This window comes from Mixophyes fleayi, chromosome 4 (assembly GCF_038048845.1).
Source record: "Mixophyes fleayi isolate aMixFle1 chromosome 4, aMixFle1.hap1, whole genome shotgun sequence".
In the NCBI taxonomy this organism is placed as follows: domain Eukaryota; kingdom Metazoa; phylum Chordata; class Amphibia; order Anura; family Limnodynastidae; genus Mixophyes; species Mixophyes fleayi.
In genome coordinates, this window is record NC_134405.1 from 6,887,836 (window position 1) to 6,911,330 (window position 23,495).

The 23,495-nt window shown below is 41.2% G+C and overlaps 1 protein-coding gene across 1 annotated transcript in view; it reads left to right on the forward strand.

Moving 5' to 3' along the window:
* Positions 1-2,192: 2,192 nt before the first annotated feature.
* Positions 2,193-23,495, forward strand: part of LOC142150981 (uncharacterized) — a 114,899-nt gene continuing 93,596 nt past the window's right edge. Inside the window, exons 1-5 of the mRNA XM_075206205.1 lie at positions 2,193-2,345; positions 5,082-5,273; positions 5,353-5,455; positions 5,574-5,668; positions 5,803-5,914. Coding sequence (XP_075062306.1) covers positions 2,277-2,345; positions 5,082-5,273; positions 5,353-5,455; positions 5,574-5,668; positions 5,803-5,914 — 571 coding nt within the window. The 5' untranslated portion in view covers positions 2,193-2,276. The remainder of the gene's footprint in view (positions 2,346-5,081; positions 5,274-5,352; positions 5,456-5,573; positions 5,669-5,802; positions 5,915-23,495) is intronic.

Here is a 23,495-nt window from a genome sequence, read left to right on the forward strand (position 1 = left end):
ATCACCTCCTACCCAACCACCCCTCACCAAGTGTCACTAACACATAGCTTGTCTAGTGCTGGAGACTAGCCCCCATCCCCCTCCTTCTACCCCTATTACCTCACATTCCCCAACTATCACCTCCTACCCAACCACCCCCTCACCAAGGGCCACTAACACATAGCTTGTGTAGTGCTGGAGACTAGCCCCCATCCCCTCCTTCTATCTCCATTACCTCACATCCCCCCACTATCACCTCCTACCCAACAACCCCCTCACCAAGTGCCACTAACACATATCTTGTGTAGTGCTGGAGACTAGCCCCCATCCCCTCCTTCTACCCCCATTACCCCACATCCCCCTACTATCACCTCCTACCCAACCACCCCTCACCAAGTGTCACTAACACATAGCTTGTCTAGTGCTGGAGACTAGCCCCCATCCCCCTCCTTCTACCCCCATTACCTCACATTCCCCAACTATCACCTCCTACCCAACCACCCCCTCACCAAGTGCCACTAACACATAGCTTGTGTAGTGCTGGAGACTAGCCCCCATCCCCTCCTTCTACCCCCATTACCCCACATCCCCCTACTATCACCTCCTACCCAACCACCCCTCACCAAGTGTCACTAACACATAGCTTGTCTAGTGCTGGAGACTAGCCCCCATCCCCCTCCTTCTACCCCCATTACCCCACATCCCCCCTACTATCACCTTCTACCCAACCACCCCTCAACAATTGCCACTAACACATAGGTTGTCTAGTGCTGGAGACTAGCCCCCATCCCCCTCCTTCTACCCCCATTACCCCACATCCCCCCTACTATCACCTCCTACCCAACCACCCCTCACCAAGTGCTACTAACACATATCTTGTGTGGTGCTGGAGACTAGGCTCCATCCCCCTCCTTCTACCCCCCATTACCTCACATCCCCCTACTATCACCTCCTACCCAACCACCCTCACCAAGTGTCACCAACACATACCTTGTCTAGTGCTGGAGACTAGCCCCCATCCTGCTCCTTCTACCCCCATTACCTCACATCCCCCCCTACTATCACCTCCTACCCAACCACCCCCTCACCAAGTGCCACTAACACATATCTTGTGTAGTGCTGGAGACTAGCCCCCATCCCCTCCTTCTACCCCCATTACCTCACATCCCCCTACTATAACCTCCTACCCAACCACCCCCTCACCAAGTGCCACTAACACATATCCCCGTGATCGGATACTGACGCTGCTCATTTGCCTGTGACCCAGACCCCGTGCTCGGATACTGATGCTGCTGATATGCCTGTGACCCATACCCCGTGCTCGGATACTGACGCTGCTTATTTCCCTGTCACCCTGACCCCTTGCCTGGATACTGACGCTGCTCATTTGCCTGTGACCCTGACCCCTTGCCTGGATACTGACGCTGCTGATTTGCCTGAGACTCAGACCCCTTGCCTGCATACTGACGCTGCTGATTTGCCTGTGACCCAGACCCCGTGCTTGGATACTGACGCTGCTCATTTGCCTGTGACCTAGACCCCGTGCTCGGATACTGACGCTGCTCATTTGCCTGTGACCCAGATCCCGTGCTCGGATACTGACGCTGCTCATTTGCCTGTGACCCTGACCCCTTGCCTGGATACTGACGCTGCTCATTTGCCTGTGACCCTGACCCCTTGCCTGGATACTGACGCTGCTGATTTGCATGTAACCCTGAAACCTTTGCCGCGATCCTCACTCCTCCTCTTTGTTAACTCCTGCGCTACGTTCTCAGGTTATCAGCTCCTACTACTAGAGAACAAGACCTGGGGGCATCAGAGTACCTGTGAGCGCTTCTAGCTCTACGAGAAAGGCGGCTGCTATAGGCGAAGACCTCTGAAGCGGTTCTAGGAGTTGATATCTGGGGCGTGAGCCGTAACAATGTTACACACTTTATGTGACACTACATTACTGCACTTGTCCTACACTTACTGCCCCCCCTCCCCTGTTCAGCCTCTCTAAGTGTACAGAGGAGTAAGTGTTAGATGTTTCTCAGTCTACATAGGGCCTCAGTCTTACACATTTCATGTATACATAAGTACAGAAATAAGTATTTTAAGAAAATGCTCTTATATCCAGCTCTCCATGAGTCCCTCAATATTTCATATTTCAATATCTTACATGTCTTCTCCTATGATGTGTATAATAATTATTATATTTATTTCTAGCCCATTGAGCTGTGAGGAACCAGAAAATCTTTTACTGGAAGTCAACTGAAGGTGAATCCCGTTCTGTGTAAATCACTGATTCCCTGAGGATGGACAAGTACAGGAGTGAGAGGATATTAAATCTCACCCTGGAGATCATCTACCTGCTGACTGGAGAGGTGAGGGATTCTGAGAATATCACAGTGACATCATTCTTACTGCTATAAATAAAACAGGGACATGACTGGAGAGGTGAGGGATTCTGGGAATAAAGAAGTGGAAGTTGCTCAAATCAATTTATAGGCTATAGCAGGTGCATGAAAGAGTGGGGTTATCCTAAAAGGAACAAACACAGAGATCCCCCAGCACACTGCTATAGCCAGCAACATATCTGCTATTTCTACTGTAGATAAAAATGCAAAAGTCTTAGTTGCACACATTTGCAAATGTATGTTAAAGCCACCCGCCACTCCACGGTGATTTTGCTAATAGGGTGGTCCTACTCTAAACAATGAGAGTCCCATATATTTGGGCCATACATATGTTTCTGGGAATGTCACAGTGACATCATTCTTACTGATATAAATAAAACAGGGACATGACTGGAGAGGTGAGGGATTCTGGGAATGTCACAGTGACATCATTCTTACTGCTATAAATAAAATGGATATGACTGGAGAGGTGAGGGATTCTGGGAATGTCACAGTGACATCATTCTTACTGCTATGAATAAAACAGGGACATGACCGGAGAAGTGAGGGATTCTGGGAATGTCACAGTGACATCATTCTTACTGCTATAAATATAACGGACATGACTGGAGAGGTGCTGTTAAACCTGTAAATCTGCTATTACAAACCTGCTATTTGTAATATGTGCGGCGATAGGGAAACCTTGTGGCGTCTTATAAGTAAAGGTTAATAATAATAATAATAATAAAGAATGTTTTGTTTTTTTTATTTTTATTTATAACAGCAAATGGATATAAAGCACAACAGTACATGTCAAAAACATTAACCAAGTACCAGGAGTACAAAATGTAAAAACTCTGATAAGAAAAATAAAAAACGCAGAAAAACAATAGAAAACATATAAATATAGTTTTCACAACATGGTACGTTTCAGGAAGGAACTGGGAGCTAAAGAACTACAAGGTGAATATTGGAGTAAGAAATTTCCCCCGTTCCATAGATAAATCCTGCACCGTTGTAGAAACCAAGCGAATAGAGCAAACTGCCGTCATTTTTTATTTTTTGTTGAGGGCAAAAGGGGGAGGGGGGGGGGGGATAGTCCAAGTTGGGTATGTATTCCTGACTGAGTACCCATCATGTCAAGATGACAGTAAACAAAAGAGGGGTAAAAAAAAAAAAAAAAGGAGGGGAGAGGCGAACAGAAGGAGCAAAGAGAGAGTAGGGGAAATAGAGTCACAAAGATAGGCAACACAAGGGGAGGGGAGAGCATCTAAAGCTTATAAGAGGCCTGGCATAAAGCTGTTGTTAAAGCTATACCAAAGATCCCACACTTTGTGGAACGTGGGAACTATAATAAAGAATGTTTTATTCTTTGGTGTGTTATTTTATAGTTTATCCTTCCCATGATCCTCTCCTCTCTGGCTCACAGGGTGGTGTCCATTCTCCCTTTGGTACTTTCTGCTCTGCCTCAGTCACCTGAACAGCTGTAAATGAGCAGCAGGTAGACAGTCTCAGATAGAAGTATCAGTCCCACAATCTTCACAGATATTGGGATATATTACATTGGCCGCAGTATGTTGGGTTATTTCTATCACTAACTGATACTTTGTAACTGAGTTTTACAATTCTGGGATGATTTCCATTTTCTGGAGTTATTATTAAATGTTCTAGAGATACAAGAAATGCTTATTATACAAATATAGCCCCTGCCTTAGCTGTAACTGTTCCCTATATGCACTGACCATTACAGTGTATATATCACTTACCTCTCCTACTATCTTTCAAAGGTCGGCCATTCTGAGCCCCCACTTTAAACTCCTCTTACTGTTTGCACTGATTTATCCAAGCAGATGACAGATCCATGGGGGCCGGCTGTAGATAGAGGACTCAGATAGGTGGGCTCACTGAAGATGTCCGGAGCTGCAGGAGGGTGGGGTGCGGCATATCGATGCTGAATACCCCGACAACACCACGACATGATGATTCCGAAGGGCTCCTTACTGATGATTACCGATGGCGACTACTTTTGAAAGCTACTTGAACCAATCACGAAGAAGTAATAAGCCGTCTCCCCTTCATGTCGTCATTCACCATGGTGACGGGATTATCGCTGCTGTTAATGGTGTAATGTAAGTATGCGCCTATGTACAATGCAGAAGGCTTTGTAAACTACATTGTACATAGGCGTATGCTTACATTACCCCATTAACAGCAGTGATAATCCCGTCGCCATGGTGAATAACGTCATGAAAGGGAGCCGGATTATTACTTCTTCGTGATTGGTTCAAGTAACTTTCAACAGTAGTCACCATCGGTAATCATCAGTAAGGAGCCCTTCGGAATCATCATGTCGTGGTGTTGTCGGGGTATTCAGCATCGATATGCCGCACCCCACCCTCCTGCAGCTCCGGACATCTTCAGGGAGCCCACCTATCTGAGTCCTCTATCTACAGCCGGCCCCCATGGATCTATCATCTGCTTGGATAAATCAGTGCAAACAGTAAGAGGAGTTTAAAGTGGGGGCTCAGAATGGCCGACCTTTGAAAGATAGTAGGAGAGGTAAGTGATATATACACCCCAATTTCCTGTATATAGGAAATAGTTAAAATAGGATATGGGTCATAATGATAAAATAGAACATTGTTTATTTTCCACAATTAACCCCTAAATAAAATTCCAAATATGTGGATTTTTATTCACCTGGATATCTCTCTCCATACACAGGATTACACAGCAGTGATAAAGAGACCTGGTGAGTGTGTGACACCCAGGAGCCGCCCCTGTGTGTCAGGAGGATTGTGCAGAACCCAGAGCCCCATCACGGTGTCTGAACCTCACTCACTGACACATGGGGGAAACAATGACCAGAAGATCCTGGAACTGACCAACAAGATCATTCAGCCGGTGACTGGAGAGGTGAATGCTGGGAATGGGACATTATACAGTAACATTAGGGGATGTGTCTGGGTGATGACTGTGTCATTGTGTATGTCAGGTTCCTATAAAGTGTCAGGAGGAGGAGTGGGAGAAATTAGAAGGACCCAACGGTCTGTACGAGGATGTGATGATGGAGAATCACCGGCCCCACACATCACAGGGTAAGAGGAGACTTTCATTTATTGTAAAAGGAGAGCGCATTGTTGAGGGCCACCTAGATACACATCATCTGATAATCATATATAAGCAATGTACTCAGTCACTGTGTGTTCCCTACAGATGGACCCAGTAACAGAAATACCCCAGAGAGAGATCTCCGTCCTTATTCACAGGATTGTACACAGGAAAATCCCAGGATCCCACAGGAGTATCAGGTAGATTTTAGGGTCTCACCAAATCCCAAAATTACTTTTAATTATACATTCTGTAAAATAGCTGTATGGATCGAACACAGATATTCTTCTGTTTTATATCATTTTATGATATTTCTATTTTGTGGGTTATTTAGGATGATGTCCTGACTGATATTAAAGTAGAAATTACAGATGGAGAGGAAGAGACGTATGTGAGGGGTGATCAGCAGTGTAAGGAGGAGGAAATCACTACAGATATCAGCACAGGTGAGTAATAAACACTTATTACAGAAAAGATTCAGTGTTTCAGGTTGAATGAGGTTCTTTCGGTTTCAAAGAGTTAATGACTCATGAATGCAAGATTTATTGTGACGTTTACCTTTATTTTTACGATAAACATAACACAAAAGAAAAAGTAAAGCAAATACTTAACTTCAAATATGTTCAAGTAACAGTCAATTTCCTCTTTCACACAAATGCTGAAAAAACACCTTTCTTCATCAAGGTCCAGTCATGAGGCAAGGGTCTCTCTGGCTGCATTCCAGTTTTATGCTCAGAGAACAAAGGGTCTTGGAATCAACTTACATATAAGGGTATGAATATATTTTCAGACTTGCTGTTGGTGTTTGGCTGCTGTCCCTGATCACCAACCCACAGAACTAGATGACGGAGATCTTCGCCTATAGCAGCCGCCTTTCCCTTAGAGCTCGACGCGCTCACCGGTACTCGGATGCCCCCAGGACTTAGCTCCAAGTGTAGTGTGGGTTGGTAATGCAGGACCACAGCTGCGGGCCAGGAGACTGGTAGAAGGCAGCGGGTAGTCAAAACGATATCCAAGGTCAAGGGTCACAGGCAAGCAGGGTAATCGATAAACACGCCAGAGGTCGGGGTCACAGGCACAGTAGCAAGGTCCAAGGTACAGGCTGAAGGGTCAGGGTCACGAGCAAACAGGCAGAGTCCAAAGTCCAGGCAGGGGGTCATACACGAGAAATCAGTCCAACAGGTTTCCACCAACACAATACAGGAGCAGGTTAGCTGACAGGCAAACGATGCTATAACCGGCAGTGAGGCTCAGACCTCACTGCCTTAAATACTGCTGATAGCCAATCAGAGCCTAGCTCTGAAACAATCACAGCCCCCCTGTTAATTACTAGTCAAAGGTATTTAATCAGCCCACAGGTGGACCTGTCGCAAATGCGCCCGGCTACTCAGCCTGCCGGAGCACCTACAGTCTATTTTCGGTGTCCGGCCTGGCAACGGTTGGCCCGAAATACCAGAAGTGACGTCCTGGTCGTCATAGCGACGGCCGGGATGCCCGAAGGAGGTAACATGTGTCGCGGCGGTGCCCGCAGTCGCCGCAAATTTCTAACAGTACCCCCCCCCCTCTTGAGGATGGGTCAAAGAACCCTTACACCCAGGTGTCCTTGTAATTTTTTTGAAAAATTCTGTTAGATGTTTGGGAGCGTGAAGCCGTCATCGTGGAACCCAGGACCGCTCTTCCAAACCACGATTCTTCCACTGTACTAGAAAGTGCACCTAACCCTGCACCTTCTTAGAATCGAGAATCTTCTGAATGATGTATTTTTGAGGTTTGTTCTAATTCAGTACATGTGGACTTGAAGGCTGGGATAGATCTGGGTATAGCACAGGCTTAAGCAGAGAGCAATGGAATGTGTTGGGGATCCTCAACGAGCCAGGAATTTTCAATCTGAAAGCTACAGAATTAATCTGCTTGACAATAAGGAAAGGACCGATGAATTTAGGCCCCAGTTTCCTGCAAGGCTGTCTGAGCCTAATATTGCTTGTAGAAAGCCACACTTTCTGGCCCACTTTGAGGGAGCAGGTGGTACGGTGGCGATCCGGATATTTTTTGGCAAAAAATGAGGCTCGTCTCAACGATGACTGTACTTTTTTCCAGATGACCTTGAGATCATTGGCTGTAGAACGAATCTCCGGAATACCAGCGGATTTGAGAGAATACAATGAATTGGATCTGGAATGAAAACCAAAATTACAGTAGAATGGAGAGTTTTGAGTTGATGAATGACATGAATTGTTAAAGGCGAATTCTGCCCAAGGTAACAAGGAGGACCAGTTGTCGTGAAATTCTGAAGTGTAACATCGTAAGAACAGTTCTAATGACTGGTTAACATTTTCAGTTTGCCCATTAGATTGAGGGTGGTATGCAGACGAAAGGCTAATCTTGATTCCAAGAAGGGTACAAAAGGATTTCCAGAATTGTGCAATAAATTGGGAACCATGATCAGACACGATGGCAGTAGGAAGTCCATGAAGACGGAATATACGCTGAATGAACAGGATAGCCAAATCTCGAGCACTAGGAAGCCTGGTTAACGGTATGAAGTGTGACATTTTGCTGAACCGGTCTACCACGACCCATATGGTGTTGTGTCCTGCAGAGAGTGGCAGAATGACTATAAAGTCCATGGACAAGTGTGTCCAGGGTTTTGCAGGAATGGGCAATGGAACCAACTGGCCTACAGGACGATTCCTGGCGCAACCCTCGTAAGAAAGGACATAACTTTTGAAATCAGCAGACAATGATGGCCACCATACCGTACAGGAGAGGATTTCTAAATTTTTATAAATTCCAGGATGTCCAGCAGTCTTACTATCGTATGCTTCTGCAAGGGCCGCATCCTTAAATGAACTGGAACAAATAAACATCCTTCCGGAGTATTACCAGGAGCTAATATTTGAAACCTGCGAAGCGTGATGCTCAGGTCTTGGGTTAACCCAGCATGGATTAAGGAGGGGGGAATGATAAGCACAGGATCTGAAACTGGAACATGATGTGCCAAGAAGCTTCTAGATAGAGCATCCGCTCGGACATTTTTAGAACCTGGTCGGTAGGTGATCACAAAATTGAAGCGGGTGAAGAATAACGACCAACGGGCCTGTCTGGGGTTCAGGCGTTTGGCCGACTGAATGTATTGCAAGTTTTTATGGTCCGTTATAACGGAGATTAGATGTGAAGCACCTTCCAGCCAATGTCGCCATTCCTCCAAGGCCCATTTAATTGCCAGTAGTTCCCGATTGCCCACATCATAGTTGGCTTCTGCTGAGGAGAATTTACGGGAAAAATAAGCACATGGATGTAGGCGGTGAGTATGAGGATCCTTTTGAGATAAGATAGCACCAGCACCAACGTTGGATGCATCAACTTCTAGAACAAAAGGTACTTCGGGATCTGGATGTCTAAGGACCTGAGCAGATACAAAGGCTTTTTTCAAGGTTTCAAATGTGGTTACTGCTTGGGATCACCAATTAGTTGGATCCATTCCTTTGCGGGTCAGGGTGACAATAGGAGCCACAATATCAGCAAAGTCCCGAATGAATCTCCTATAATAATTGGCGAAGCCCAAAAACCTCTGCACTGCCTTGAGATTATTAGGTTGGACATTGGTTGGATCCATGTAGAACCCCTCAGAAGAGATTACGTAACCCAGAAATGATACCTTCTGCACCTCAAACTCACACTTTTCTAGTTTGGCGTAAAGGTGGTGTTCCCGTAGTTTCTGTAGAACCTGCTTGACGTGACCCCGATGTATAGATAACGACTTGGAGTATATGAGGATATCGTCTAAGTAGACAACCTTGAGGTAAATGAGGAACTCACAAAGAACTTCGTTAATCAGATCTTGGAACACTGCAGGTGCGTTGCTAAAACCAAACGGCATGACCAGGTATTCATTGTGGCCAGAATGAGTATTGAACGCCGTCTTCCATTCATCTCCTCCTTTGATACGGATGAGGTTATATGCTCCACGAAGGTCGATTTTAGTGAAGACTGTAGCACCTCTTAATTGATCGAATAATACTGAGATGAGAGGAAGGGCATAGGTGTTCTTGACTGTAATAAGATTTAGTCCTCTATAGTCGATACAGGGTCTTAGTCCCCCATCTTTCTTGGATACGAAGAAACATTCAGCTCCTACTGGAGATTTAGATGGCCTGATGAAACCCTTTTCTAAGTTTTTGTCAATGTAATCCTGCATGGATTTGGTCTCCGGGCCAGAAAGAGAGTACAAGCGTCCTTTCGGTAACTTGGAACCAGGAATAAGCTTGATGGCACAGTCGAAGTCACGATGAGGTGGTAACGTGTCAGCAGCCTTTTTAGAGAACACATCCCAGAAATCTTGATATTGTGAGGGATGTTGCTCAGAAATTGACTGAATAATTCGAAGAGGCATGGTTAAGCAAGACTGTGTACAATAAGAGCACCACTGGGTAATTTCTCCTTTTATCCAATCCACCACAGGGTTTTGACGGGAAAGCCATGGATGGCCCAAAATCAATGGAACCGACGAGCAGTCGATAAGGAAGAAGGTCAAGGACTCTGAATGGAGAGCCCCTATGTTTAATTGCAGAACCGGGGTTTCCCATATAATCTTGCCACCAGGCAATGGACTGCCATCTAAGCCACAGACAGTAATTGCAGACTTGAGCTTCACAGTCGGAATTCCAGCAGAGCGGGCAAACCTGATGTCAAGAAAGTTGCCCGCAGCTCCACTATCAATGAAAGCCGACAGAGCCACGGAACAGGCACCGAACGTGACTCGTGCGGAAATCAGGACAGCATTTTTTGAGGAAACTATTTGTAGACCTAGGTGGACCTTCCCCTCGTTCCCCAGACATGCTCCTTTTTCAGGTTTGTAAGGACAAGAGCAGGAGAAGTGGCCTTTATTACCACAATAAAGACATAGGCCTTGTGACCGTCTTTTGTCTCTTTCCTCAGGAGAAAGGCAATACGCCCCTGACTGCATAGGCTCCTCAACATCTGTGGGAACTGGAATAAGTGCAGACGGAAAGGAAGATGCCTCTTTGTCTTCCTCTCCTTGATTCTCCTATCAATTTTAATGGTGAGTTGCATAAGGTTCTCCAACGAAGTGGGGGAAGGATACTGCACAAGTGAATCTTTAATCTGCTCTGACAGTTCTAGGCGAAACTGGCTGCGTAACGCTGGATCATTCCATTCACTGTCAGGCGACCATCTGCGGAATTCAGCGCAGTATTCTTTTGCCAAACGCCGGCCTTGCTTTAAGGCCTGTAGATGAGCCTCAGCGGAGGCAATTCTATCTGGGTCATCGTAGAGCAGACCCAATGCGTTAAAGAAAGCTTCTAAAGATTGCATGATGGGACTCGTCTGTGGCAGAGTGAAGGCCCAAGACTGGGGGTCACCCTGCAGGAGGGAGATGATAATTCCGACTCTCTGCTGTTCTGAACCAGAAGACCGAGGTCTCAGCTGAAAGTAGAGCTTGCAGCTCTCCTTAAAGTTCCGTAACAGGGTTCTATTTCCGGAGAACCGTTCCGGCAAATTTCACTTGGGTTCACGGGCGGCACCGGAAATGGCTAGTGTAGTCCGGGAGTCCTCCTCTTGAGCGGACAAATGCTGGGACAATCCCCGGACCATTTGATACAGGGTCTCCACATGACCCGTCATGTCTTGAAACTGAGACAATTTGGTTACTCTTTCATTCATCCCAATTTCGTCTCCGGAATGTCTGTATGGCCGGTTATAATGTTAGGCTGCTGGCCCTGACCACCAACCCACAGAATTAGATGACGGAGATCTTCGCCTATAGCAGCCGCCTTTCCCTTAGAGCTTGACGCGCTCACTGGTACTCGGATGCCCCCAGGACTTAGCTCCAAGTCTAGTGTGGGTTGGTAATGCAGGACCCCAGCTGCGGGCCAGGAGACTGGTAGAAGGTAGCGGGTAGTCAAAACGATAGCCAAGGTCAAGGGTCACAGGCAAGCAGGGTAATCGATAAACACTTCAGAGGTCGGGGTCACAGGCACGGTAGCAAGGTCCAAGTTACAGGCTGAAGGGTCAGGGTCACGAGCAAACAGGCAGAGTCCAAATTCCAGGCAGGGGGTCATACACAAGAAATCAGTCCAACAGGTTTCCACCAACACAATACAGGAGCAGGTTAGCTGACAGGCAAACTGGACGCTAGGCTCAGACCTCACTGCCTTAAATACTGCTGATAGCCAATCAGAGCCTAGCTCTGAAACAATCACAGCCCCCCTGTGAATTACTAGTCGAAGATATTTAATCAGCCCACAGGCGGACCTTTCACACATGCGCCCAGCTACTCAGCCTGCCGGAGCGCCTACAGTCTATTTTCGGTGTCCGGCCGTTGCCCTGGCAACGGTCGTCCCGAAATACTGGAAGTGACGTCCTGGTCGTCATAGCGACGGCCGGGAAGCCAGAAGGAGGTAATGTGTGTCCGCCGCGACTGTCTAACAGTTGGTACATTTCTGATAAGAAAGAATATATTCTCGCTCATGTGCAGAAGCATCTGAGACACCGCCCTGGTCTATGTGGAGATGTCTCGGCCCAGCCTTTGATCAGAGAAGCATTTTACAATACACACAGAAAAGTATGAATACCACAAAAAATAGACCTGTTACAGTCACATACTCAGCTTATTTAGTCAATATATCAGTCATATATTCTACACCTTCCTCTGTCAGTAAAAACTAATGAGGATAAAGTATCTGCCCAATGGGACAGTCAGCAGCCATCAGCCCCCCTATAAGACTCCTGTTCTCCTCCTCACATCATATCATTGTGTGCTACCAACATAGACCAGTCTCTTCCTCACATATTATTGTGTGTTACCAGCACAGAGATCTCGCCAGTCTCTTCTCACATCATATCATTGTGTGCTACCAGCCCAGAGATCTGACCAGTCTCCTGAGCCATAAAGTAGCAATGTAATGCTAATGCAAAATGAGATTATCCCCCTTCCTCTGAGATCACATACACCCCATCACAAAGTACACTAAACAGAAATTCCACCTTCTGATACACGGATCTATAACCACACACCCATAATTGTACAATCTACGTGCTTGGATGCTCTTCATCTGCTGAGCTTAGTCTGTACCCTGCTCTGCCCTTATACTTTACTATGTACTGTTGCCCATCTGTGCCCTGCTCCGTTCTCCTACTCTGTCCCGATGCTCTCCTCTGCTCTGTACAATGGTGTAAGACCTAAGAGTAGTGTAAACCCATATCCAGGACTCACTGCTGATGTAACTCACGCCTACTCTACTTTTGAGGCTCCAGTGTTTGTATATGAGGACAGTGTCTAGTTGGAAAATGTCCCTGGCTAATGAGTCTTCCTGTCCTAGGATCCTGGCTGGGCATTGTGTAAAGTCTAAAAAGTCTAAAATTAAAATGAACAAAATATACAACGCTGAGGACAGAAACGTCACTACTTCTACAACATAGATACTATGGGCCTGATTTAGTCGGAGGGAATTTAGACTTAACTCGTCAGTGTAAATTGCATCACGTAATTTACACAGTATTCCAAGTCACACAAATCTTTAGATCGTGCAACTCAGAATACTATGCAAATTGCATAAACACCTCTTTATCTGCCTTATGGGCCGGCGTGCATGATACACTTAATTGTATCAGTCACAGCGACCCTGTAAGGCAGATTAATGAATAAAAAAATGAATGTAAAAAAGAAATTGTGCTTCTTCCCCCACTAACAGCACTCGGATTGGTTAAGCTGTTTGGAAGGGGGTGCAAATCTTTTTTATAAAATGTAATGATTTTTTTAAATCTTTTTAACACAACAAGGTCTGTTGCACCAGCAGAAAGCACCCGCAAAAGATCCATCTCCTAAAGACCTATTTGCGGCTTGCTTTCAGCTCCGCATAGCATGTAAAGTGCTGGAACACACCTTTACATTGCTAGGCTCGCCCACTAACTTCCCCGTTCCACCTCTCTAACCGCATAGCGGTGCAAGGAGGAGATCCATCTAAGTCAGAATACAAGCTGAGACGGATCCTAGGCTAAAAGTGCTGTTTGCACTGATTAGCTGGAATTGCGTCCAACTCTCAATCAGGCCCTATATGTTTTATAGTTAAAAAACTTAACATATTGGCACCATCATATAAATTTCTTATTATACAATAGCCAATTTCTGTTGGTTCACTAATCAAGGTAACAATCAAACCACACACAAAGGCTAAGTAACTGCAGAACATGTTTGTGGTCATTACAGTGTGTACAGTCTGCATTTTGGCTGGGGTTGATGAAACTGGATTCGATCTGCATGTCACTGTGGTTGGGTCTATGCATTGTGCTTGGTGCAGTTTTATAATTATCATGAAGTGTTTGTAGTTTGCAAATTAAAATTAAACATCTGAACATTTCAACTTAATCATAGTATGAAAATGTTGGGCATTTTTAATGTTAATTTAAAATTAGATGTCTGTTTCCATACATTTATTTTGTTTTCAGCAGATGGATGTAAACACTGGAATATCTCAGAAGGAAAATTCATTGTGTCAACAGATTGTGAAATAGAAGATAACATCACACAAGATTCTCCTGGAGAAAACCCCATTGCCCTAAATATACATCCAATACTTCACAGAGCAGATAAATCATCTGATCATGAGGAATATTTTCCTGATAACAAAAGCTTTACAGTTACATTATCTCTTCATAAAAAGCAGATCAGGCATAGACCTAAGAAACCATTTCCATGTTCTACGTGTGGGAAATGTTTTTCACAGAAAGTAACTCTTGTAAATCATCAGAGAACTCACACAGGTGAGAAACCATTTCCCTGTTCTGAGTGTGGGAAATATTTTTCACGAAAATCAATTCTTGTTAGTCATCAGAGAACTCACACAGGTGAGAAACCATTTCCATGTTCGGAGTGTGGGAAATCTTTTACACGAAAATCAAATCTTGTTAATCATCAAAGACATCACACAGGTGAGAAACCATTTCCTTGCTCTGAGTGTGGGAAATATTTTGTAGGTAAATCATCTCTTATTGAACATCAGAAAACTCACACAGGCGAGAAGCCATTGCCATGTACTGAGTGTGAAAAATGGTTTAGAAACAAATCAAAACTTATTAGACATCAGAGAACTCACACAGGTGAGAAACCATTTCCATGTTCTGAGTGTGAAAAATGGTTTACAACCAAATCAAAACTTATTAGACATCAGAGAACTCACACAGGTGAGAAACCATTTCCCTGTTCTGAGTGTGGGAAATGTTTTGCACAGAAATCAGAAATGATTAGACATCAGAAAATTCACATAGGACCAAAGCAATTGGATATGAAACAAGGTTGCTGCGATTCTCCAAATATTGTGAAATCAATTGATTAAAATAGATGATATAGCAGTACATAGCTTGGCGAAAACAATCCAAACATTTTACTGACCCAGGTGCTCACCTAAAGCCAGATGTAAATCATGCTGAATAAAAAGGGCGGCACTCAAGGATTTGAGCCATAGATAAAGTGTCAAAAATTTATTTTAATCCATTATGTACAATGTTTCAGTTAATCCAAAACGTTCATCAGTGATAGCATACTCAATATTGAATTTAATAAGGTAATATATAGACGTGTGTTACTCATCCAGGTGCAAGAGTTTAGCGTGAATATCCACCATTTCGCGTTAGCAATTAGCGTGCTGGTGAAATCTGGAAACTAAACTATGACAACCAATGAAACCCAATAAGGAAGAGAGAAAAGGACATGTGATTAATCTCTGGAATAGTCCCGTGTGTGTTAAAGAGTCAGCGATCAAGACGCTGTGAGATAGAGAAAGTGTGCGTATAAGTAATCCCTTTATTCGCAGCTTGTAACAATGTAAAGATAAAGAAATGTGTTCAAATAAGTAAATACAGAAATTAGAGTTTCCACAGCTAAAGGTTGTGGATACACAAATAAATTGATAAGGTTGGATAATACTTATATTTGGGAAGATCATTTATCCCTTCTTTATGCCAAGAAAAGGTATCTAGTCACAATATTCAATTATGCATGGTACATGGGAAAAGAAGAATATATGTATTCATAGCGTCATTTTGTAATATCATTGCAATCCTTTTGTATGTGTTCATGTGAATAATTTCTGAATTTTTGTTAACACAAGGTTTTATCGATATGGAGATTATGTAGGATATAAAACCATTAAGAACAAAAAATTCAAAAATTCCACAATGGCATTACATATAAAATTGATCAATTTATTACATGTAATGCAGAAAATCGTATATATATTTTAGAATGTTGTCGCAGATTACTATATGTAGGGAAAGCATCTAGACCACTGAAAGAAAGAATATGAGAACATTTATATAATATTAAAACAGGAAAAGACACATTCTGTAACAAATTCATAATTGCTCTACGAAGATTTTTGGGATATACAAGTGGTCAATCAGTTGGAAACAAATTTAGAAAGAATATTAGTGGCATGAGAAATGACGGATGTATAAATTAAATGCTCTTGTCCCTTATGGTCTAAATAAGGAGTTTGAAATAAAATGTTTTTTAAGCTGATTATGTTGCTTTGTTGTCTTTTTTTTTTTTCCCCTCAGATGTAGGATCATCATTCCTTCAATTCCACAGCAAATATTATTATTATTTTGAAATAAACATAATTCATTGTAATTCATCTCATGATACCATCATACATTGTAATTTCTATTATATGCACATAAGAGATCTAAATTAATTAAATGACATTTAGATGTCCCTATATGTATATTTATTTTTACTTTATTTTTTTGGAAGACCATTTATAATATGTTCAACATAACAGCCTTGTAATATTATTATTTTTATTATAATGCAAAAGTCTAACTACCATAGACTCTGTTTTGCATAATACTGTATAGTTAAGTTGATTCCTGATGTGAAACGCAGAAGAACTAACTGTCTATAATATAAAAGGAGCAATTAATAAAGTTTATTGAAATTTATGACCACTTTCGGTGAAAAAATGAAGGTGGACCGCAAACCGGAAGTGACTATAGCGAGGCATGGAACGCAAGTAGTGTTCCCACGCGATTTCAAATATTAAAATTAAAGTATACAAAAATCTTTGCGGGCCATCTGAGAAAGGTTTTTCATCTATGTATAAAGAAATCTTTATTTATAATCACCTAAAGTAGATATATCAGGGGGGTGTCTTCCACTAACAAAATACACAATAGCATCTATTTCTATTTCCCTTAGGAAAGGTCGCACTTAGGAAAAGGGAGGGGGGACAATAAGGAAAAGATGGTAATCTTACTGAATATGAGGAAAATACAATGAATAGAAGGCTGCTTATTAGATGGTCCAAAGGAGACTAGATGAATAAAGATGATTGCTTGAAAGCCACAGTTGTTCTAATAATGTATACACACTCGTGAAATATTTCTCAACACATGTTACCAGTAACAAGCAAGGACATATATTTTGTATATCATGAAAACAAATTCAATAAGCACAAATGAATGTCCAAATGAATTCATGTATGAATGAGTTAATGCAGACAAATATGGAACTCCAAGAGTTAATGTTTATCGAACTCATGTTTCAGTGTTCTCAATCCTGTGAATCCTGTGTGTCTTCTATGTGCCTTCTCTAACCTTCCACTCCCCAATTTGGATACCATAAAGGAGAGAGAGACCGGACTAATTCCATAATGGGAATAAGGTGGAATAAATACAATACTCCAGAGCATATATATTCCCTCAAGCCGGCTACAATCCTGTTTGGCAAATATATGAGGACTAATTCCTGTAGTTCAAAATAATACAAAAAAGTTCAAAATCCACATTCAAACCTGCCGGTGCTAAAGTCCCTGGGTGTATATCTATTGTATATCCCTGGGTGTATATCCATTGTATATCCCTGGGTGTATATCCATTGTATATCCCTGGTTGTATATCTATTGTGACTCTGCTGATTTTCAACCTTTTGTTGTAATCTATTCCTCTTCAGTCTTAACTCACCAGTTGAATCGATTTGTTCAATATATGAGGAATTTGTCCTCATATATTCAACAAAAATTGTTGTTTTCTGGGATTTACCGCTAAATTACTATGTATCATTCTAGCATCGCAGCAGAGATCTCAGAGATCTGCTGCTTTGCATGTATTATCGGTTTTCTGAGCACTCCCCATAGCAGTCTATGGGGAGTGCTCATTAACGCTATGTATCAAAGTCAGCCCTGTGAAATCTGTCTCTTTTTCTACATGTACATGTGCACCAGGTGAAGCTGCCGTTTTCAACACCTTAAAGTATTATTACCATTAATTGGTATTAACATATAGCATTTGGATGCATATTTTATAAAGAGAAATGTTGCATGCTGTATATTAAGTCATGTGAATTGGGTTAAGTTCTGTGCCTCATTGGGAATTGGGTGCACTTATTCCTGTTAACAGATGAAATGTGTCATTAATGTTGAATGGACTATGGACTGGTATTTTTGGTGTGCACTTATCTGTGCCATAAAATACATTTAGGAAATGTTAGTTGTATAATGTGACATGTGGGACACGTATGTGTGTAATACACTGTTTTTTGTTTTTTTTATTCGCATTAGTATTGTATAATTTAACAGTAAAGTGGCATAAAAGAGCTTTTCTGTGCACTTGTTTACTATAATAAATCTGCGTACCAAAAATATATAAATGTAAATGTTTGCTTATCTGTATTTGTTGTCGCTGATACCGGATCTCAGGAGGTGCTCCCTCAAATCAATGCTGGGAGAATGCAGGCAGTAAAGGTGGTAGCAGGTAAAGCCAAGGATACAAGGGAACAAACACTGGAAAGCAGACTGTCCAAAGCACAGGATACAGACTACAACAACCAATGACCAGCTGGCCATTCAGTTATATCTTTTTGGTGCGCAGATTTATTATAGTGTCTTATGAAGGAATATTTCTACCTTTTAAAGGGTATTATTTGCGAGCACCTGATCTCCCAAGATATTTCCTTAAAGGACATTTAGAGGAACCATCTACAACCTTTGAAGGGCCTTTCATTATCAGCATTCCGGTACACATATTTTTGAATACATCTATACAAAGAAGGCGCCTACTTCATATCTATTTGTCATATCTATTTTCATTTCTGGACTGACCAGTTCTTTGGAGTGGTGCTGCCACATGTACATATGGGACTTTTTTTCATATGAAAATTGCATTTGTTTATGTCAGATACACAGTGAAGCTCCAAGAGGTTTCATATCTATACTGAGTATATATATTGTATAAAAATTGTTTAATCAGCTTATAAAAGGAATCAAACATAGAAATGCATCTGTACTACATACTTAGATGCCTAGTATGTTATCAGACATGTACATGTTGTGTCCCAATGATAAAAATGCAGATACAGTCAAGTCCATAAATATTGGGACATGGACACAATTCTCATATTTTGGGCTCTATACACCAACTCAATGGATTTGAAATAAAACAAACAAGATGTGCTTTAACTGCAGACAATTTAAGCTTTAATTTGAGGGTATTTACATCCAAATCGGGGGAACAGTGTAGGAATTACAACGGTTTCTATATGTGCCTACCTGAAAGTCTGCAGTTAAAGCACATCTTGTTAGTTTCATTTCAAATCCCTTGTGGTGGTGTATAGAGCCCAAAATATGATAATTGTGTCCATGTCCCTATATTTATGGACCTGACCGTACATAAAAATACAACAGAGAAAACTGTGCAGATATATCAGACCCTCCAGCCGGCACCAATGCCGATGGCCTAGATAGATATATATATATATATATATATGTACACACACACACACCTGTCCTACCTTGGCTTCACAATATGTTATACGGTAGATTACTACAAGAAGGTTGTCACACCCTTGTTCTCTGCTATAAGGCTCCATATAGATTTATCTCCATTGCTGGATGTACATTTTATTATTATTGTTGTCACGTTTTTTGTTATTGCCAGAATCAATCAACTATATTGTTATATATTAAAATATAAAAAGTGATCTATACTCAGTAATTATCAATTATGAATTAATTAATATTTATTGAATGTTATCCATCTTTATGTCTTTTATACCGCTACTTTTTGATGTAATAATGTTATGTTATTAGTCAGCTTATATGTGTAAAATATTTTTGCCAAGATTGACTTTCAATTTTTTTTTTAAATGATAGATATTATACATTTTGCACGTGTTGTGGTACTAATCTTTTTTCTTTTTTTTAATATATAAATTTGTGAATATTTAAAAATAATATTCAAGAATGATTCCTCTTTTACTTCAATATCTGAGAATCATTTTAAACATAAACCTGGCCAGATCTGCACTTCAAAATGAACCTAATATCACAGCACCTACACGTCAAAGAAGAAGACGTCTTAGAAGAGCGCGTGTGTTCAGGCCACGCCAAACGCTTCATGCTCTGCACGAGGAAGACATTGTTAGACTGTATCGGCTCCTTCTATGGCCATATTGGTGTTATATGAACTTATCAAGTTAGATATTCAACCAAAGACCAGAAGAACAAATGCTGTTCCAGGCATCACCGAACTAGTGAGTACTCTTCATTTTTTGGCTTCTGGTTCGTTTCAACCAACGGCTGCATCTTGTGGTGGAGATGTCACAATCCACATTTTGCAGGGTTTTTCTCAGAGTAGTAAAGGCTATTCTGTAACATGTACAAGACTACATCTATCTCCCACGTAACGCAAGACAATGGCAGGGGGTCAAACAAGCTTTCTATGTAATTGGAAAAATACCAAATGTAATGGGTGCAATAGACTGTACCCACATTATAGAGAATTGCATAAGTATTGTTATTCTCCCAGTTTGCTGCATCAGTGTTTTTCTACTTTTTGTCCAGGTGTTGTTATGGTGCAGTCAATAAGAATTAGATTTTTTTTTTGAGATTTACATACATTTTCTGCTAAGAGTCAATATTTACAGCGCTGACCCTGCTTTTTGAGGATCCCTGTAAATCGCCCTACCATGCTGTCAATCAACTTGTGGCCCACATACTGACTGATGGCCATTCTTGCCTGATCAATGCTTGTAGTTTGTCTGAATGTCGTGGTTCTTCAGTACACATATTTAATAAGTGACATCATTTTTTCATATTATTACAACACTTGAATGGCAGTAGTTGCAAATATAGTATATGCCTATTTTTGTGTCTAATCACGTAAACCTTTCTTTGGACTTTATTCATTGAAATAAAATCTTATAACGTGGATGGAAAAACTGAACTATTTATTTTTTTGTTATTTATTTTCAAATAGGTTATTCGGGTTATGGATTAAGACCTTGACTTTTAACGCCTATATCAAGACCTCGTTCCTCTGCAGAGCCCCCTTACAACCGTGCCCACATGGCCACCCGTGGAATTATTGAAAGGACTTTTGGAATTTTGAAAAGTAGATTCCGTTGCTTGGACCGTTCGGGTGGTACATTACAATATTTGTCTGACAAGGTCTGTCAGATATTTGTGTTGTGTTGTATGTTGCACAATATCTGCCTAGAGCACAATATTCAAGTGATTCCTGATCAAAGTATACCTGAGGATCAAGATGTTGTTACTGCAAATGAAGAGAATGTAACGTTAGGAATCCATGTACGGGCAAAACTTGTCAGAGACTTCTTCTCTTGTAAGTAACCTAACTCTGTTAATACTGGGATGATAGCTGTTTTTTATTTCTATGTCTAATATTATTATACACTATTTAAAAGCATTCGCCTCTATTTGACATAAATACTCTTTCAATGTTGTACACCTGACACTGTCCACCCTTCACTTGGCCAATCTCCTACAACCTTGCTTTGATTAATTTGCACACATTAATTATCCTTTTACTCACCTTATAAACCAATTGATCACCCTCTTCATTCCTTACTAAACTACATTATTTTTCTTTGCATATACAGTGATATCAATGTAGTAAAATTACATAAATTATAAATATCTGTGAAATGGTCAAGATCTGTCCCAAATCATTACACTATAACATACAATATTGAACCTTTAATTTCTCCTAAAGAATTATTTTTCCTCCCCCTGTGCCCCTTGTATTTTGTGGCACTGTGCGCCCCTCTCTTACCGTTTACTTTCTCTTCTTTATTATTTCTTACGTCTTCTTCTGTGTTCTCCTTTGTCTTCTATCTTCAGACTCCTCACTGCTGCGATCTTCACTGTAATGTCGGGGGTGATGTCGTCATGTCTGACATGCAGTGATAACGGATCAGGTAGGAGGACATACATACACCCCCTTAGTCCTTGTGTTCATGTGTTACTGTTTATGTTTTATCATACATTATTTATCAATATTAACAGTTACATATAGTGTATTCATTCTTAGATTTCTTCTACACATGTCTATGTCATTAATTACTTTTTTTTTTCTCTCCATAGAATACCAACAAAGATGTCACATCACAGTGACCAGGATAATCCTTCTATGATGAATAAAGATACATTTTATGGACTTATGTGATGTTACGTTTATTTTATTGGTGTGTTTTTGAAAGGTTTGTTTTGTTGATACTCACCTTAATATTTGTATTCATACTAGGGATGTAAATCAACCACACCACTATTGAATACATTGTAAATATTTGTTTTTTTATAAATAAAAAGTTTGTACTTACATTAATATATTTGTTGGTTGCATTTATTATTGGCATAACATGGGTGATATGTAAAATATCAGTGTATCTAACTGTATAGTAAATGAAATATTTATTACTACATTGTCAGTGTATTTATAATTACTAACGCGATATAGTACACACATTTTATAAATAGAAATGATTCCCCCAAAACAGCGCTCCCTACTCTCTGGTTGCCTAAATACACATATGAATGCCACTACATTCAACAATACATCAAACCAAAAGTACAAAAGGCGCATATAGTAAGATAAACATGCTATCATCATATAGTCAAAGCAAATGAAAAAACATGCACAATGTCCACCATAAAGTACTTTCATCTGTAAATCAAGTGTAAATTCCGTTTATAGTTCTTTTCCATCAAATGACTCCTTTTGGTTCTTATGATGTCTCCCGGTGGTGGTGATAGAACATTTAAACAAATAGTGGAAAAAACACTGGGTTAGTGAATGGATCACCAATCACAGGTTTCAAACACCCAGAAATACCACTAAATACAATGTGTTTGTTGTTAGACAATAATAACACCACCACACGTGTAGGGAGAAATCTTAAAGGTGGAATTACATGCAAACCATCAATAAACTTACACATATATTAGTAAGTAAGTCCGCTTCCAAGGTGACACTTCTTTCCATATAGAACTCTCACATTAATTCATTACCCGATCAATGTAAACAAGAAAGGGGAGAGTAGCATCTAGTGTATTACAATTTATTCATAAAACATATACAAACTAAAAACAGCTTAAAAAAGAAATTCTGTAAGGAATCCTGACACCAGTCAGCTAATGTACTCGTACCGGATAGAAGATAAAAGCCAGCATAAAGATATAAAGTCCCGGGCACAATCAGCTGGGCAATCAAATTTCATCCGTATAGCGAGACGCTGCAACAAGATAGACCGTATTCTCGTACGCGTTTCGACCCTGCCTCTGGGGTCTTTGTCAAAGTGTACACGGGCTTCCAGCTGATCTTCATTTATACTCAAGATAGCCAATCTCTATCGAAATATTACATTCGTAAATACCGAACCTGACTGAGACAATCGGTTCCTAACGAGGTCCAGACATACATATAACATTATAACAAAGAACAACAAATCTCACTTTTATCGTCAACATATACATAACAATTTGACCATCCAGGAACATACATTCCTCTGTGCAATGTCCTTCCACTGGCCAAAAGAATTAATTTAAAACCAAACATGAATACAGAAATATATCAAGATATAGTGAATCTTGCCTAGTTACGTGTGGATCTGTCTATCAAAAAATATGCTAAACGAATCCACACGCATATAATCAAAGGTTAGAGTATCACAGAGATAAGGGAAGTGGATTTCCACTACAGAATCCGAAATATATA